The following is an 18,736-nucleotide window of genomic DNA, read 5'->3' as shown; positions in this document are numbered from 1 at the left end:
CGGTGCGCCGGCCACAGCACGCCGGCCGCGGCGGCCATTGGAGGGTGAACCAACGGCAAAGGAAGACCTTTCTCTCTGTCTCTCTCTCTCACTGTCCACTCTGCCTGTCAAAAAATAAAATAAAATAAATAAATAAAATAAAATAATTGGGCAGAGGCCCTAGGAACCAGTGAGGGAAAACACATTCCAATAGCCTTGCTCCTTAAACCAAACTGACTCAAGCATTTTATTTTCACAAGGACCTGGAGAGGAGCCTGGTGCTCCCTCAGTCTGGGCAGAACAGGGCATGGGGCTCACCATGGGAAGGATTCTGAGCGACAGGCATCAGGGACAGGCCTGGTGGCCCACGGGAGGGCTGAGGAGCCCAGAGTAGGGTGCTGTGGAGTTTAGACTGCAACGTCTATTTCTCCAGCTTGTTTTTAGGCTAAAAGCAAAAGCAATACTATGATTAGTATTTATCAGGCACAGGGCAGGAGCTCTGTTAGGTCCTTTCATGCTTTACTTCGCTTAATCCTCAAACAATGCGTGATCTCGGAACTACTGCGGCTTCCCTCCTGTATTCTGGACCAGAAAAAGAAGAGCTCAGGAAAATGAAGGTCACCCATCTACCCAGCATGTGAGCTGCGGGGCAGAGTCTGTGCTTCCGACCACTGAGCCATCCTGCCTTACATGCTAACTGCCAAGTGCGCTACACGGGGCAGGCGCCAAATAGATGGAGGAACAAGCCAGGAGGTTCTGTGCGCTCACTAGATGGGGCCCCCAAGAGGGAAAGGGGGCCTTGGGGGCACACGGAGAGTAGCAGTACTGTTAATAACTGGAAGCTCACACAAGACGTTGAGATCCATCTGGTTCAGGCCACTACCATGTCCTGCCTCTTCTACAAAGCCTCCTTTGCAAAGCACACTATTTGCCAGACAATGGATCCCCCTTGCCAGGGGAAAATCCACCCATCCATCTTTCACTGTCCAAAGATCTTTGACTTTCTGTGAGGCTGCAGATCCACCTACAGCCACCAGAGGGAGGGCCAGCTCTGCCGCCTAGGCCCGAGGATCCAGCACCCCAAAGCCCGGCCAAGCCCCTGTTAGAGATGGCCCTGCAAGCTGTAGGGCACAGCCCTGGATTCCACTCAGCGCGCTGCCTACCAGCATTTAACTGCGGAAGCCTAGTGTTCAGACGTGGTGTCTACTTCTACTGGGATAGCCACTACCACCCAACCAACCCCCACCCAAAATAAGGACAACAGGGGTCCTTCACTTCCCCTCGGGTGGCCGGAGATTTAATGCAGCCTTCAGAGCGAATGGCATGGCAAATTCTCACTGTGCAAATGAGGAAACTGAGGCACGAGGCAGGGGGCATCAGTTGCTTAGGGTCATCTGAGAACACCCTGGTATTCAGAGCCAAGGGAGAGGCGTGTCCAATTCCCTACCTGACTGGAGGTGAGAGGGGTGGGGGCTGTAGATGTGCTTGGAGGAGGAACAAGGGCTGGGAGTACTCTGCAGGGGAGATCAAGGGCACTGTGGCATTTCCTGCAACCTGAGACCAGTCATGCACCCCAGAATGCAAACGTGTGGCGCTGTAGCCTTGCCCTCAAAGAGTCGGCAGTCTTGTAAGGGTGGGGGGAGTGGCGAGTCAGCAGAGTACCGCAGGAAACCGTGGCCACACCTGTATAGGAGGATAGGCTTGGTGGGCTTGTGGTTGTCTGGGGAAACACTTTGGATGAGCTGAATGACAGGCCTGGAGCCAAAAACTTACTGGAAGGGGCACCCCCTTCCCCGCAGCTCATCCCCGGATGGGGGATCCCCTCCCGCCTGTGTTGGGGGCCCGGGGTCCCCTCCCACCCCTGTCAGAAGAACGCGGGCCCGGGGAGCCGATGACGGCACACCTGAGTCAGCCCGGCCGCCCACCCGCCCCTCAGCGTCTGTCTCCCGCATCTTGTGATATTTCGCTCCCCGGGAGCCAGCCCCACTGCGCTCCGGAGGCAGCTCGGCAAACAAACCCAGCGACAGATTGTGCCGCGGCTCATTCCGGGGAAAGAAGCCAAATCCCACCCTGCTACCCCCAACACTCCCTCCCCGCCGCCCCCTCCAGGCCCTCCCCCCAGGAGCGGGCCCTCGCGGGGTACGTCGGTCCCTGGTGAGGGGAGTACGGAGCGGGGAGCGCACGAGCCTCTTCTTGCGTTTTGGATATGGGAGGGGAGCGGGAGCCCCAGACACGCCTCTTTGTGTTTCTACTCTGGATGGGCGGGAGGGGACATTTATTAGGGGCTGAAAGGCTGGGAGCCCGGGGAGGGCAGAAGATGGCACCGGCAGGGGGCGCCCGAGCGGCGAGGTGCAAGGGGATCGAAGCCTGTGAATGAAATAGGGCGCGAAGGAGAAAGGGAGGTGCAGACAAGGGAACAGAGATCCCGAACACACCGGGACGGAGAGACAGAGGGCAGGGAGGCGCGGGAAGAGGAGGGAAGAGATGGAGAGACAGAAAAACGGACCTCAGAGGCAGAAAAGGACAGGTGCATAGAGGGGCAGAAGGACCCGGAGAGAAAAGGATAGGGTAGGGGAGGGCGTTGGAGCAGAGACCATAAAATATGAGTAACGGTGGGGGGAGAAAATGAGAGATAGCGAATGAGATAGAGAGACGAATGGGAGATGATGCAAGGAGCCGAGAATGAATGTGAGGAAGAGACCGGCATTTATGAAGCACCGACTGTATGCCAGGCGCTGCGCTGGACCGCGGCACGGATAGGAGAGCGACACGGCCGCGCGTGGACCAAGAGACTCCCGGGGCTGGGCACTCCCGCCGGCCGGGCCGGCTGCACGCAGATAGCCTCGCCACCGGCAGTCCCCGACGCCCGACGCCGCTGGGCCACTGTCGGCACAGCGGCTCCCCACCCTCAGCCCCACCCCCCGAGAGCACGCGCTTCTCCCGGGCCGGGCTGGCCCCTTCCCGAAGGACGGATGCCGGACACCCCCGTCACTGTCCAGAGCGCACTCAATGGCGTCGCGGCCTCTGTATGGCGGCACTAAGGGCACGGGTGAGCCGAGACCCCCCCGGAAGGAGTCCAAGCGGGGTTCGAGGGGTCCCAGGGAGATCCCAGCTCCCCTTTATTTAAAAGGGGGTTCGGACAAAGCCGCCAGTGTCTTCCGCATGTGAGGGTCCTCTCCCTCTCGCGTCCTCTCTAAGAGGACACATCACCTATGCCACACACATGGGCATCCGCACCCACGACTTGGCGCCGGCTCGTAAATGCATCAAAGACCATACGCACACCCCTCGGCACACGCCAAGTATACCCTCGCCGCCCAACCCCAAGCTCGGGCGCGCAAAAGCTCGCACCAGCGCAGGCACTCACGCTGGCGGACACTCGGCGGCCCGCCGGGGCGCACGCTCCCGCGCACCCCGCTTCCCTGGACCCGAATCAAAGGTTGCCAGCCAGCGCTCGCGGCCAGCGCTCACGGCCGCACCTGCACCAGCACCCTTGTGCGCGCGTGCACGCCCACACGCGGCTCCGGCTCGCACACACAAACTCCTGCATGTACTATTCTTACAGTCGCACACTCTGGAATTAGGGTCTGGGAATGGAAGGGAACGTGGGATCTCGGAGCTCTCCGGCGGGCGGGCACAGCGCGAGGGACGCGCGGTAGGGGCGATGAGGGGCGAAACGGCGGGCGGAGGCGGGGGATGACCCAGAAGCCCATCTCTTCCAGGCAAGTTGGGAGGCGGGACCCGGACAAGCCCACGGAGTCCCCTGACACTACCACGCCTCCTTCCAGAAGGGATTTCTCTAGAAGTGAGGCGCTGCCGTGGGATCCAGCACAGAACCCGCTTTGTCCCCTGCCCGCGAGGAGGGGGAGCCAGGCTGGAGGGGGCTGGAGGGCCGCTCCCGCCTCCTAGTGGCCAGCAAAGGGTTAAGTCGGAAAGCCAGGAAGCGAAGGCGGAGCCAGCGAGTGCGGGGAGGAGGGGGGTGGCTGGGAAGCGCTTCCTCGCCGTCCCACTCTCCCTCTCCCTCGGCGAACAGCCGGGGCGCACGGGCCGACTGACCGACCCGCTCCTGCAGACCGCGCGGCTCCGGGGGCGCAGGCACTGAGCGTCGCCAGCCAGCCCCAGCCCTTCGCATCCCGTCGCGCCCCGCCCCGTCCCGTCGGGGCCCATGGCTCCTCCCGAGGCCCGCAGCCCGGGGGGCGCAGGGTAGAGCCCCGTGGCCGGGCCACGCAGCCCGGGGACTCCCAGGCCCTGCCGGAGCCCCGCGGAGTCCCCGCCGTCCGGCGGGATCAGGGAGCGAGTGGGAGCGCCCTCCCCACGCCGCCCCTCCCCGAGCGTCGAGACAAGATGCTGCCCGGGCTCGGGCGCCTGCTGCAAGGTAGGGACCCCGGCCGGTGAGGCGCATCTTGGGGAGGGGAGCAGGGCGCCCCCTCTTCTGAGGCGCAAGGGCGGGGCAGTTGCGAGGGGGTGGGGAAGCCAGGGAAGGGGCAAAGCTTCGCGCCCCGGCCGCGCCCCCGCCTCCAGAGCTGCCCGTTGGAGGAGGGCACCCGGCTGGGAGCCTGCGGGCGTGTGTGGGGAGCTCGTGACCGCGGAGCGACGCTAGGGGCAGGCGGACCAGGCCTGGAGGGGGGAGGGAGGCTCAGGTTCCGCTGTCCCGGCTCCACCTGCTCCGGGGGACGCTGAGGACTCGGGCCGGCTGGGGAAGCGCCGACTCAGCAACTCCTCCTGCCCGGCGCCTCAGCACTTTCCGGTCACCTGGGAGGACAAGCGATGTGGGTGGGGGGCTGGCCGGGGGGCACAGAGGAAAATGTAGTACCCTTCCCTGGCAGGGCAGACGGAGGGCGCTACAAAGAGGATGGTGGTGCCACGGACTGAGTGACAGGCGAGGGTGCGGTGCGGGCCAGAGATTGGGGATGGGGTAGGAGAGGGACCCGGGGGAGGTAGATCGAAAGGGGAGGTCGCGGATGGAAAAAGTGGGGTGGGGAGGAGGGGACCGAGGAAGAAGAGGAGGAGGAGGGGAGAGGTTGGATGGGAAAAGCCCACAGGGAAGTGGGACCCTAATGTAGAACAAGGAAGGGGGGGGAGGAGAGGGAAGAACAGATGAGGGGAGGGATGGGACAGGCCGGGGGGCCACAGCCGGTGGGTGGGGAGATGGAAAGAGAATGAGAATGAGAAGCGTGGTCAGAACCCGAGGAAGAGGATGGGGTGATGGCCGGAGACCCCTGTCAGAACAGAGCGGGAGGGTCTGCGGGATGAGCCAGGGCTGCAGACCGGAGGCTCTCCGGGAGAGGGGCTGGGGAAGAGGGAGATAAAGGCATGGGAGCGAGGCACAGGGCGGGGATGGGGGCTGCTGGGATGAAACAAAGAGGCCTCTGGTCCCCACTTCCACGTGGGAAGCCCTCCATTCCCAAAGCGCCTGCCTGTCACATCCCTTGTCTGCCGGATGGCTGGTGCTGGTGGGTCGGCTCAGGGCCTTGGCGTGTGGCTGTGGAGGAGACTGGGCGAGGACCTCCAGTGGGGCGAGCTGCCATTTATATCTCGGGGCCGCCGCCGTCGGATGCCGCCGCTGCCACCGCCACAGCGGCTGCTTATTTTGGGGTGTTACATTCTGGCGGAGTGAGAAGCTGTTTGCAGCAGCTCTAAACCTCCCTTACCCACGGCGTGGGTGCCTCCCAGGCCCCTGCGGCACCGGCATTGCGGGCGCCCACCTCCTCAGCCCTTTCGCCCTCAGCATCTGCCCCCGCCCCCTCCTCCCCCCAGGCCCCAGACCTTCCCTGAAGCAGCCTGTTGGGTGTGCAGCTTCTCCTCTGGGACAGTGCCCCTCCATCCACAGCTAGGGCCCTCAGCTCTCCTGCCGGGCAGCAGGCTTTCCTGGGACCTCGTGCAGGTGCATCAGCACCCTGGCCTCTGTGCCTCCTCTGCTGCAGGGGCCTCTGGCCTAAAGGGTGGCCCGAGGTGAGAACTCTTTTTAGGAGGCTTGGTACTGCAAGCTTTGACGGCCCAGAGTCCTTGACCATGGTCCCTTGGTGAATGAATACTTTTGACTCTGGACACCTCAGCCTTCCGGGATCGATACTGTGTTCTGGCCTCTCTCTGTTCCCTCCCCTTGGTCAGTTCTGGACATCTCTTCTGGACACTGGCCATCTCTTCTGGACTCTCAAATGTGCCATCACCCTAGAGCAACCACAACTTAGAGCCCAAGAGGAAAGTTGCAGAGCACACCTGGGTCCCTCTCTCTCCTGATCCTGCACAGCCCAGCCGACCCAGCGTTGTGGCTGCCCTAGGTGCAGCTTCTGTCTTCCCTATACCTTGTATATTAGGGCTGGCTTCTGGGGATGATGTGAAGGGCTCCCAAAGAAAGGCCAGAGTCCCTTGTGACGGAAGCTTGACACCTTTCCCTTCAATCCAGGTTGCCACTCGCTGCACAGCTAAGTGCCCGTTTTGAGCCTCCCTTCATTGGCGAGGTGGGTCTCTAGACTGATCTCACAGCAGGGTTGTGTGTTCTGTAGATGGAGTGGGTAATGTGTGCAGCACAGGTCTGGCGCACAGTAGGTGCTTCATGGCAGATGGCTTCCTGCCTCCCCTGCACCACACTCCCCTGCACCTCTAGCCTGGACCTGCTGACCTGAGGTGGAAGGAGCAGAGGGTGGGCAGGCTTTGAAGGGCTTCCTGTGCCTGGAAGGCAGTGGAGAGAGACACTGGAGATGGACGTGGCTCAGAACCCCGGCCTCCTCTCCCCAGCCCTGCACACCAGCCGGGAAGGCTCCAAGTGGGGGCCGGAAGTGGAGCTATGGTCACTGGGGAGAGAGGAGGCATGGCCTGGTGGAAAGGAGTGGTGGTGACCAGGCGGCATGAGAAGCAGGGGTGGGGAGAGACCCTGTGGCAGGAGGAAGAGGGCACACACTGGGCAGGGAGGGAGGGTGGGATGGAGGGGGCCTCTCCCCAGCCCCACTGCTTCTGCCCCCTGGGGGCCTTTGCCCAGCCTAGGGGCCCCCAGAAACCCAGAGCCAACCCCCCTTCCCCTCCTCCTCCTCCTCCTCCTCGCCTCCATGAGAGCCGCAGCCTGAATTATGGATGAGGCTCCTTGGGTTACAGCTGCCTTGCACGGCAGCAGTGAGGGCCAGAAATGGCAACATTGTCACTGTTACGTAGCAGCTGTCATGAGGGTCCCCCAGCTCAGGGTCCCTCCTCCGAGAGCCCTCAGCCCTCTCCTGCAGGGAATACCATGGCGGGAGAGGGTATGGGGACACAGCAGGGCAGTGTCCCATAGGGCCAGTGGGGAGCCAGGAGTGGGCCCTTGCCAGCCCCTGCCCAGCTGGACCTCGAGGCTGGAAGGGAGCCTGGTACCAGGAGAGCAGCCACTGCCTCTGGCAGCACACGTGTGCTCCCCTCTGTCTCTCCTGGGGCGGCAGTTGGTCCTGGAGGCTGGAGGGAGACCTCGGTAATCCTCTGGGGGCTGGCGGCCATCAGGGCTCACTCTTTGGTGAGCTGGTGGATAAGGGGTGGGATTAAGGGGAATCACTGAAGGATTTGGCTTCCTTTGGTGTCAGTCTTTGGGGAAGCAGAGCTCACAGGGTGACTAATAGGAAGGGCTGTGCCCTGCGTGGGCATCGGGAGACTCATCTGGTCCTTGCCCTGTCACCACATTGCTGTGTGACCTTTGGCAAATTGCTTGCTTTCTCTGAGCCCCAGTTGTCCCCTCAGTAGAGCAGATAGATGCCTGACCCACATGAACCTGGGAGGCCTGTCCAGCTGTGAAATCTTCAGTCCTAAGCAGCAAACCTCAGCGCTCAGGACACCCACCCAGGGGCCCTGCCTGTGCTCCCACACCCCACCCCTGCCTGGTTCAGATGAGGGGTGAGAGACGTGCGCTTCCACCCCACGTGGCTCTGAAAAGCTCGGGCGGAGACAGTAATCGTGAAACGCCACACGGAGGAGGGGTGAGAAGGGCCGAGAAAGGCGGAGGTGGTGTGAGCGAATGGAACAGCCGCCGCTGTGTCACTGAGTATTACATCACACCCAGCCTACACACGCACGGGGCCCGGTATCCACACACACGCGGAGGACGGCCGGCACACACTGCACAGCCGGGAGGGGCTGGGGACACTCACGGTGGGGCCCGGCTGGCACTGGGGACCTGGTGCCCAAAAGCAAAGAATAGAGACACACACAGGCACGCACGCGCAGGCAAGAGACTCCCCCACTGGTGCCTGCGTGCTCCCCCGCCCCGGGGACTGAGGCACACCACAGCATCTGTATACTCAACGCCACACGCAGAGCCATTGGTGCCAGGCGTGCACACCTGGCTCGGCCATACTTCACTGTAGTGAGCACCTGGCTCACACCGTTCACCCAAAATCACACCCACATACGCGCGCTCATGTGCACGCAGCAACCTCAGGAGTGTGACACACACACACACACACACACGCCGCCTTGGCGTGGGCGAGTCACAGTCTCGGAGATCTCACCCACCCTGCGGTCTCTCCCGGGCTCTCTGAACCACTGGGAGCCCCCAGATGCCAGGTGCTGGGGCCTGAGAACCAGGTCTCCCTCCTCAAAGCCTTCCATGCTGGCCCAGTCGGGTGCTCAGGTGCTGTGTGCCAGGGAACCATGCCTGGTTTTGGTGTACGCAAGTGCCCCTCTGCCCCAGGCAAAGCTGCCAGAAGAAAACCATGGCAGAGGGCAGTGGACAAGCTGGTCCCAGCCCAGGAGTTTATCAGCCACAGAGAGGGCAGGAAGGCAGGGGAAGGGATGTATGCAGGACCCTGCAGCTGTTGCTATAGCGCAGACATACAGGCACCTGCTCTGGGCCCATGAACCCCCAGGCCCTTGGGCCTTCTTGGGGCTGCTTATCCATCTCTCTCATAAGCACTCAACCTTCAAAAATCACTTTGAAGAACAACAAAACAATTTATGTCTGAGATGCAAAAATGCAGATTCCCAGGGCCTCAGGAGGCTGCATTCTTTGCAGACCCCAGCTGATTCTGTCGCATCTAGCTGGTGGCCCCAGACAGAGACCCACATGGACCCCACATCCCTCGGGCCTCTTGGCAACAGCGCGGAGAGGCTCTGGTTCTTCCAAGGCGAAAACCGCTGGAAGGCGGGACAGGAGGGCATCGGTCACATGTGGGCTCAGCCAGGCTGGACCCCTGGGCCTCCATACGCCTTCAGTCCCCCGAAGGGTCTCACATTTGCTCAGTCATGCTCAAGTGGAGTGGTTTTGTCCCCAGAGGACATTTGGCAGTGTCTGGAGACATTTCAGTTGTCACAACCGGGGGCAGGGTGCTGCTGGCGTCTGTGGATAGAAGAAGGAGGCGCTGCCCACACAGGAAAGCACTGTCCTGCCTGCCTGCCACTCCCGAGTTGGGGGGGGGGGGGCTGACAATCTTTGGACATTCATCTCCAAGCAAGGTCAAAGATGCAACAGTGAAAACGAACAGGAATGAAGAGACATTCCTCAGACAACCGTAACTGTACCACAGTGCTTTCTTCAGTGTCCTCTTAGCATTTTTTTTTTCATTTAGTATACCAGGAGCCTCCCAAGTGGATGTGGTCAGGCGTCTTGCAGCTTTGGGGTTGCACCCAGAACCCTGGGAACACCAGGGCTTGGGACCTGTGGTGGGTGGGTGGGCAGGTGGGTGGCCAGAGCCCTGGCTCTCAGCCCTGCCCTTCACCTGGCTCTCCCTACAGGTCCCGCCTCGGCCTGCCTCCTGCTGATGCTCCTGGCCCTGCCTCCAGCGGCCCCCAGCTGCCCCATGCTCTGCACCTGCTACTTGTCCCCACCCACCGTGAGCTGCCAGGCCAACAACTTCTCCTCGGTGCCACTGTCCCTGCCGCCCAGCACTCAGCGACTCTTCTTGCAGAACAACCTCATCCGCACGCTGCGGCCCGGCACCTTCGGGCCCAACCTGCTCACCCTGTGGCTGTTCTCCAACAACCTCTCCACCATCTACCCGGGCACCTTCCGCCACCTGCAGGCCCTGGAGGAGCTGGACCTCGGTGACAACCGGCACCTGCGCTCCCTGGAGCCTGACACCTTCCAGGGCCTGGAGCGGCTGCAGTCGCTGCACCTGTACCGCTGCCAGCTCAGCAGCCTACCAGGCAACATCTTCCGCGGCCTGGTCAGCCTGCAGTACCTCTACCTCCAGGAGAACAGCCTGCTCCACCTCCAGGTGAGCCTGGCCCCCGGCCCCCTACCCCATCCTCCCCAGGCCACCCTTCGTCTCTCTCTGACCCTTCTCTGAGAGTCCGTGCCTCTCACTTCCGCCATACTCTTTTCTATACCTTGCCTCTGTCTGTCTGTCCATCCTTTTGAGTTCTCTGCCAGCCCCTGTCTCCCTCTGCCTCTGTCTATTCTCCCTCCCTGTCCTTCTCTGCCTCTCGCACTAACTTGCCTCCCCCATCCGTCTCTCTCTGCCTCCTCTGTCTGTCTCCCTTCACACACCCACTCTGCACACACCCCCATGTCTGTCTCCATGCCTGCCAGTGTCTCTTTCTGTGATCTCCCCTTCCCCCACGTTTGCCCTCAGGGGACTCTGCCTTTCCCCAGCCCAGTGGCTACCCCTCCCATCCCCCATCCCACATCACAGCAAGTGCAGCCAGAGGGCAGGGCCCCAGCACCTCTGTCCCGTGGGAAGTTCCGCCTCTCTCCAACACAACAAGGGGAACCCTGTCCTCTCTAGATTGCCTTTCCCCCAGTCTGTCGTGTCAAGGGCCAGGGCAGGAGGAGGAAAAGCACAAAGCTCTGTTACAGCTGGAAAAACAGGTGCTCTGGGAACGGAAGAACAGTCATTGTTATTTATTGTTATTATTATTGACCTAAGGATTGTTTATTGTTGTTGTTATGCTGACTGTTTGACCGTCAAATCCTCCCATTCCGTTTCCCCAGGAAGCAATAACATAACCTCCAAACCACCCTGGGAGGGAGAAAATCTCCCTCCCCGTAGCTACCTGCCGGGCTGGACGGGATGAGGGTATCCATTCTGCCCTCTCCACCTCACTCTGCAAGATGCTGTCACCAGCCACTCAGTGTTGAGGATGCCAGTGATAACAACAGCAGGAATGATTTAAAACAACATGCAGAGAGTGCTGAACAATACAGACAGAACCCCTGCCTTCGAATGCCGAGGGAAAGTAAAATGCATGGTGTATTGGGAAAATACCATGGCATAAATAATGGTAGTAATAATAGCAGCCTCTGCCACCGGTTCAGGCACTGTGCCAAGTCCTTTACAGGTGTCGGCTCCACCATTTACAAGCACGTGACTTTAAGAAAAAAAAATCTCCTTGGGCCTCAGTTTTCCCATCTGTAAAACGGGAGTAGCAAGCTCATCTGTCTCCTAGGGATTTTATAAGCAATAAACGCATGAATAATTTGTAAAGCACTCAGAATAGTGCTTTTGGCATACGGTAAGTGCTATATAAATGCTTGTTAAAATACTGTTTTAAAAAAAGAAACGAGCCTTATTTAACATTGGTCTCAGTAAAGTGGCCCAACTTGAACCCAATCCTGGAGATCTGGGTCAACTTCAAGGGTTAGACTGAGGCCGTGGGTGGGTCTCAGAACACACCCTCCTTGTGCTCCTCCTACACAGGGCCAGTCTCATGCTTCCCAAACACATTCAACCACTTCCTCTCCTTTCTGCAGCCCTGTGGGGAGATTGCTTTTACCTCCTAGTTAACAGTGGGGAAGCTCAGGCTGGCGGCCCCCAAGACTTTGTAGGGGAAGAATGGCCTCTCTAAACACAGCTCTCTTCAACCACAGTCCTCTGACTGCACTGGCCCTCACAGCGGCCTGGCCTGGCTGTAGGGACATGGAGCGGGAGGACTTTCCGGAAGCCACGTGGCCAGGACGAGCTAGCTGACTGCACCGCAGGGGGCCATCCCTAAGGATACTAGAGGGCTCATTTTTTTGAAAGCACGTTCTCTGGGGTCTGTCAGACCTGGGTTCAAATCCGGGCTGCTCTTCGGACGGATCACTTAAGGTCTCTCAATCTACTTGCCTATGACTGTATGTTGGCATCAGGATAGCACTTATTGGTTCTGATCTAGAAATTTTGTAAGCATTGCAATTGGAGGCATTTACAAGGCCACACTCCCAAGACACATTAAATGTCACTTATCTGAAATGCTTGGGACCAGAAGTGTTTCCGATTTTAGGGATTTGGGGATATTTGCATTTATATATAATGAGATATCTTGGGGATGGGACCCAAGTCTAAATATGAAATTCATTTCTGTTTCATTTAGAACTTATGCACAGAGCCTGCAGGTAATTTTATACAATAAGTTTAATGATTTTGTGCATGAAGCAAAGTGTGGAATGTTGCACTTGGGGCATCACGAAAGTTTCAGATTTGGGTGCATTTCAGTTTCAGATTTCCCGATCAGACAAGCTCAACCTGTAGCCTCATGACCGCCAGGACTTCCGAGGTCCCAGTAATTACCTCTCCGTGATATCAGGATCTGATCTGGAGTCAGAGGACCTGAAATTGACTTTATTAAATGTTAGGCAAATTGCCTCCCCTTCTCTGGATCTCAGTTTCCTTCTCATCAATGGAGAAACATAAAAATGATACCTTTCACAAAGTGTGGTGATAACAAGTAGATGAGCTAGTGTATGTAAACAGAGTCCAGTGCCAAGTAAATCATGGCATTACAGCAGTCAACGCTCAGAGCAAGGACGGCAGTCAGGGCCTGGGGTCAGGCAAGGCCTGGACTGAGGGGACTTTGGACACACACTGGGGTGTGTTTGGCATGAATGACACCAGGCATCATGAGAAGGAAGCGTCTTAACACCGGCCCTTTATAAAGGAGGTGGAAAAGACAGCCTTTGGCTGTGAACAGCCTGGGAGAACTAGGCTGGGAGATGCCAGAGGCAGGGGCAGAAACACGTGGGCGGCAGTGACTCCACCAAGTGCAGGTGCGACCCAGGGTGGAGCCAGGTGCGCCCCGGCGGTGGTGGGGGGGAGCTTTGGAGGAAGCTCCGTGAAGAAGCACAGCTGTTAAGATGTGCAGAGTGGAAACGGGAGAGGCGGGCGGGGTGGAGGCTCTCATGGGCTGGGCCTGTCTGCAGAATACCAGGCACTGTGCTGGCTGAGTCCAGTCACCCCCAGGTTCTTTACTGAGCACCTACTGCATGCCAGGCAGTGTTCTGGGTGCCGGGGGCTCAGAGGTGGGCCAGAACAGGGTCCCCACTCTCCTGGAACGTGTTTTCTGCTGCAGTGTAGCCTGGCGATGGAGACAGCTGTTCTCTCTTGTAATCATTACAGCACCTGCACGGTCCCCAAGAGCAATCTTTGTGCTCAGGCAGACCTAAGTTTGACTCCCTCCAGCTTGCTCTGTGGCTTCGGGCAAGTTCCCCCACCACTCTGGGCCTCAGTGGACTCGTGTGTAAAATGAAGACAGTGACCCGAAGCTTGGGGTGCTGTGAGTTAAAGGAGACACTACTTGAAAAGCGCTCAGAGTTAATAGCCAGTGAACAGTGAGCGTCATCGGATAGGAAGCGTGCAGACTCCGACCGAGGGCCCGCAGAGCTAAGGCAGCAGTCCAAGGTCACAGGCTTGCAAAGGGACACAGCCTAGAACTGGCCCGACTCTGGGTACAGCTGTACCCAGCACCATTGCTGGTGCTTATGTCCACACTGCACTACATATTAGCTGCTGGACCCCAGACAACTCACTTCCCTTCTCCGAGCCTCCCTCTCCTAATCTCTGGGAAGGGGATAAGAATAGCATCCACCTCACAGGGTTGTTGTAATGAAGTTACTACATAGGCTCTGCGTAGCACAGGGCTTGGCACCCGGTGAGAGCTCAGTAAGTCACTTGCTTGATGCTGCTGACGTGGGTGATGACGACGATGCCCACCATAAGCTGGTGCGTTGGGGGAGGGGAGGGCCTGGCACATAGCACACAGTACCGCTTTGCTGAATGAATGAGGTACATTCCGGGACGCACCAGCTCATAAATATCAGATGAGGATGGATTCGCAAAGATCAACCATCCCAGGTCCCTTGTTTCACAGATGGGAAAAAAAAAAAAAACAAGGCCCAGAGAGGTGCCTGGAGCTGTCCAAGGTCACACAGCCCAGCAGCTGATTTGACTGGTGCTGAGCTGGGAGGTTGCAGGGAAGCAAGGTTAAGACTAGGAATGCTGTCTGGGGAAGGGGGCGGGGCAGGGATGCTGTGTTAAGATTCCAAGTGGATGCAGAGAGCTGTGAACCGGCCAGCGGGGGGAGGCGAGGGAGATGTGGTTTTTGAAATGGAAGAGGATGACTTTAGCAGAGCTCTTAGCCCGGAGGGAGGGGGCGCCAGGGGAGGGTGGTGGGGGAGGGCCAGGGCTGTGAAAGTCAAGAGCTTATTAATGCACAGAGAACGGCTTTAAGGGTGGAAAGAGGAAGGGCCGGGTTTCAGAGCTGCAGCCCAGGAAGTGGCAACGGGATCTGGCAACAGCTTGGATGGCGGGAGGGGAAAATGGACCCCAAGACTGAAGCTCAGGGAGCAGGACTTTCTGCGGGGAAATGAAGGGAAGGGAAGGAGAGGGGACGCAAGGAACTCTGCAGCCTGAAAAGCCAGGTTTTGGGTCAGAGGCACCTGACTTCCCGAGGAGCTAAGGTCTTCCCTTCCTGACTTCTTGGGGTCCCCAAAGTGCCAAGCCCCCAGGCCCCTGCTACCTCCTCCCCCATACTGACCCTCTGACCATACACCTCTGGGCGTGTTCTACTCTCGCTGACCCTCTGTGAAAAAGAGAAACCCTAAGTAGGTGTCCCAGTGCAAGGAATCCAGAGCCCACTCCCTGGGGTGGGGCGTGGGGGTGCAGGGAGCCTGCTGGAGGCCTGAGGGGGAGGAGGGGGTTGGGGAGGTGGCAGCAGGGGGTGGAGAGTGCTGGTGTCAGAGGCAGCCGAGAAGGTGGAGGGGACGGATCTCAATGTGGCCAAGAGGAGGGCTCTTGGCAGGCGCAGTTCCTGTAGCGGAGAGGGCGGAAGCCAGATGGGAGGGGGCGAGAAAAAGCAGGAGCACAGGAAGGTGGAGGCTGTGGGTGGAGGCTGGGAGTCAACGCCCTCCCCCCACCTGAGGCCTCTGACCAGCTCCTGGGTGGTGCAGGCGAGGGGATCATCTTGTCTCCCCAGGCAGAGAGGTGGGAGAGAGCCACGGGCAGGGAATGGGTCACCGGGTGCGCAGGCCTGAGCACAGAGGATGCTCCCGTCTCTGAGGGAGCTGCTGACCACAGAGATGGCTTGCAGAAGACGGAAGGACCTCAGTGCCGCAGGGTCACGGGACCAGAGTCCTGCTCCCCTCTCTGACTTCATCTCTCTGGGCCTCAGGGTGCACCTCTGTAAAAAGTGGGCTGGGCTGCTGGATTCTGAAGCATCAGCTCCCAGGTGACAGCCACTGTGAAATGCAGACCCCGTGAGTCATGCCCAGCCCTGTCAGTTCCCAGGTCCTTGCAATGCTGGCATGACGCCCCAGCCCCTGGCAGGTGGAGCGGCCCCTCCTACAGGGGGTAGTAGGCAGGCTGCAGTTACTTGTCTGCTGCCTGGCGTGGTGGAGCCGATGCCCGGCCCTCTGACCCAGCCTGTGGTCCCCAGGGAGCTCCTCTTCCAGGGGGCAAGAGGATGGGACCAAACTCGAACAGAGCCCCTGCTGACATACAACTACTGTTTCCTGTTGACTGACTGTGCACCTGCCAGCTGTGCTGCCCACAACAGCACTGTATCACATAACCCTCCTTCAGCCAGCTGAGGGCTTGTTCTCCCTGGTAAACAGACTGAGGAATCTCTGACCCGACAAGGTTAAATAACCTAGGAAAATGGCAAGTTAGGTTTTTGAGGGCTCCTAACTCCTGAGCCTGCGGGTCTCCTCACTGGATCAGAGCCCTGTGTGCCAGGCCCTGGGCCCAGCACTTCACCCACACGATCTTTGTGGGCTGTCTTCTTTACTCCTCAGAGCAAACACGAGGTAGGAACACTCCTCTCCTGGTGGTGGGTGAGGAGTCAGATGCCTGACATGGCCAGCTTCCCAATGGCCAAGCCCCACCCTGCCTACCAAATGCAAACCTTGCCTTTGGCATCTTCATATGCGTTGCTTCGTCTGATGGCCACATGTTACAGATGACAAAATCGAGTCACAGAGACATTCAGAGACCCGCCCAGGGCAGCACAGCAGGTTAATGAGAGACCCAGGATCTACACTCAAAGTCTGGCTCCCCAGTCTGCATGCTTAGCCCGACCCGAGGCGGGAGTCCTACGGCCGCATCAGCATCACCTGGGCGCTTGAGCCAGTGCAGGTGCGCACTCAGCGCGTCCCCAGATCTGCTCCATCGGAAACGCTGGGGCAGCGCTCGGGACCTGCAAGGGAGTCTCAAACACCCTAAAACTTAAGAACCCGGGACCTGAGCCACGGCAAACGGGTCAGGACTCGAATCCGTGCCTCTCACTCTCTCTACACTGCCTAGCGCTCTCCACCCTTCCCAGAGAGAAGTCCGCACCGCGCCTCAGGCCTCTCTCTCCTTCTGTTCCCGCCCCACCCAGGATGACCTGTTCGCCGACCTGGCCAACCTGAGCCACCTCTTCCTGCACGGGAACCGCCTGCGTCTGCTCACGGAGCACGTGTTCCGCGGCCTGGGCAGCCTGGACCGGCTGCTGCTGCACGGGAACCGGCTGCAGGGTGTGCACCGCGCGGCCTTCCGCGGCCTCAGCCGCCTCACCATCCTCTACCTGTTCAACAACAGCCTGGCCTCGCTGCCCGGCGAGGCGCTCGCCGACCTGCCGGCGCTGGAGTTCCTGCGGCTCAACGCCAACCCCTGGGCGTGCGACTGCCGCGCGCGGCCGCTCTGGGCCTGGTTCCAGCGCGCGCGCGTGTCCAGCTCCGACGTGACGTGCGCCACGCCCCCGGAGCGCCAGGGCCGAGACCTGCGCGCGCTGCGCGAGGCCGACTTCCAGGCCTGCCCGCCCGCCGCGCCCACGCGGCCCGGCAGCCGCGCGCGGGGCAACAGCTCCTCCAACCACCTGTACGGCGTGGCGGAGGCCGGCGCGCCGCCCGCCGACCCCTCCACCCTCTACCGAGACCTGCCCGCCGAAGACTCGCGGGGCCGCCAGGGCGGGGACGCGCCCACCGAGGACGACTACTGGGGCGGCTACGGGGGCGAGGACCGGCGCGGCGAGCAGACGTGCCCCGGCGCCACGTGCCAGGCGCCTCCGGACTCCCGCGGCCGGGCGCTCTCGGCCGCGCTGCCCGCGCCTCTGCTTGGCCTCGCGCTTCTGGTGCCTCACCTCTGACTGCGGTGGCTGAGACCCTCCGGCCACTGGCCGGGCCCGGCCCCACCGCCTTCCTCTCCACCCCCACCCCAGCTCCTCGGCTCCCCCCGGGACCTGGCCGCCTCTCTCCTTGCCTCCTGGGCTGTTCGGACTCAAGGCTGCTCCCAGAGGACAGGAACGGCGGCTCAGCCGTGCTGAACCCAATTCAAGCCATTAACTCTTCTTCCCCCATCCCCAGGCTGGGTTGGGGGCACCCCGGGCAGCCGCCGTCCCGGGGCCCACAGTGGACTCCGAAGGGGCTTTTTATCTGCAGTGCATCTCCCACCAGCAGAGCCTTCGGGCGCTCCCCCTGGGGGACGAATGCGTCACTTGGCGCCAGGGCGACCCTGGACCCTTGCTCATCCCGGTCCCCTCCACCTCCTGACACTGGAGGAACTCTTTTCTCCTAAGTCTACCCTGGACACTTTTTAGGGCTCCTGGAGAGAACTTTCCTCTCCACCACGGCCCCTGCGTGGTGAAGATTTAGAAAAAAAAAAGTTGTTTGGGAAAAAAAATTTATTAAAAATTCTATTATTTTAACTCCTGTAAGATTTGTTGGCGCAGCACCTCTAGAGTGGGATGAGGGCTTAGAACTGTATATTTCAGGGCCAGGAGGGGACCTGTTTCCTGGCAGCTGGAGCTGGTACATGCTTTCCCCTGCGGGGCGCAAGCTGAAGAGCAAGGGTGGTGTGGCCCTGAGACTACCCCGGGTGACCTCTGACAGGATGGCCAAAGGAAGCAGCAGCCGCCAACCCAGAGCTGCCTGGGGCCTGAGGAACCAAGCCGGGGGAAGGCAGGCAGCCTGGCTCTCAGCTCCACCAGGGCCCTGTTCCTTCAGGAAAGCGGGGTAGCTCCCACCTCCCCCTGCAAGGAGTGGTGACTTAGCATTTGCAGTCCCAGTTAGCCCAGACATAGCCTTGGGCAAATCTGAAAAGGGCACCTCCTCTTCAGGGAGACGCAGCCTGTGCCACAGAAAATACCTTAGTGATGGAGCAGGAGCTACGGCTGGATCTCAGCTCACATTTGCCTGGTTGGCTGAGTGTTCTTGTTCAATGTACTACGTGCACAACTGTACATAGCAGCTCTGTGGACATCCAGTCTCTCTGCCTTGGCTCTTGTGGGGTGTAAGCATCAGGGATGGAGTAGGTCAAGATAGGCAGTTATCCTGTCAAGCTGGAAGAGAGACCCCCCCCAGGGGATCAGAGAGATAGGAATCCTGATTTGGGGTGCATGGTGGTGTAAACAGAGACTTCTTCATTCATTCTGGTGTGTGGAGAGACTGGGGGGACAGGAAAGAACCCAGGCTAGGAAGGGGAGAGTGAGTCTAAGCAGACAGCAGTTGGACAGGGTGGCTTGCATTTAGGGTTAAAACTCTAGCTTGGGAGGGAGGTGGGAACCGGACAGAGGAGACCCAGGTGCTAGGGCTTGAGGAAGAGGGAGGCTGAGTCGGTGACTCTGGCTGGGG

The 18,736-nt window shown here is 59.8% G+C and overlaps 1 protein-coding gene across 1 annotated transcript; it reads left to right on the top strand.

The window, feature by feature from the left end:
• Positions 1-3,999: 3,999 nt before the first annotated feature.
• Positions 4,000-17,811, top strand: RTN4RL2 (reticulon 4 receptor like 2). The gene is made up of 3 exons (XM_008271357.5): positions 4,000-4,354; positions 9,670-10,151; positions 16,507-17,811. The coding sequence occupies exons 1-3, from the start codon at positions 4,324-4,326 to the stop codon at positions 17,251-17,253; spliced, it is 1,260 nt and encodes a 419-aa protein (XP_008269579.3). The 5' UTR covers positions 4,000-4,323; the 3' UTR covers positions 17,254-17,811.
• Positions 17,812-18,736: the final 925 nt, after the last annotated feature.

The sequence above is a fragment of the Oryctolagus cuniculus genome, chromosome 1, assembly GCF_051225735.1.
Source record: "Oryctolagus cuniculus isolate XC-2025 breed Fujian yellow rabbit chromosome 1, ASM5122573v1, whole genome shotgun sequence".
In the NCBI taxonomy this organism is placed as follows: domain Eukaryota; kingdom Metazoa; phylum Chordata; class Mammalia; order Lagomorpha; family Leporidae; genus Oryctolagus; species Oryctolagus cuniculus.
This window is presented reverse-complemented; position numbering and strand designations above follow the sequence as displayed.

What these genes read in the sequence shown, in the direction of transcription:
- RTN4RL2 (XM_008271357.5), top strand. Translation starts at nt 4,324, where the DNA reads ATGCTGCCCGGGCTCGGGCGCCTGCTGCAAG. An exon ending in GCTCGGGCGCCTGCTGCAAG is followed by an intron (nt 4,355 to 9,669) that starts GTAGGGACCCCG and finishes CTCTCCCTACAG; the next exon opens with GTCCCGCCTCGGCCTGCCTC. An exon ending in ACAGCCTGCTCCACCTCCAG is followed by an intron (nt 10,152 to 16,506) that starts GTGAGCCTGGCC and finishes CGCCCCACCCAG; the next exon opens with GATGACCTGTTCGCCGACCT.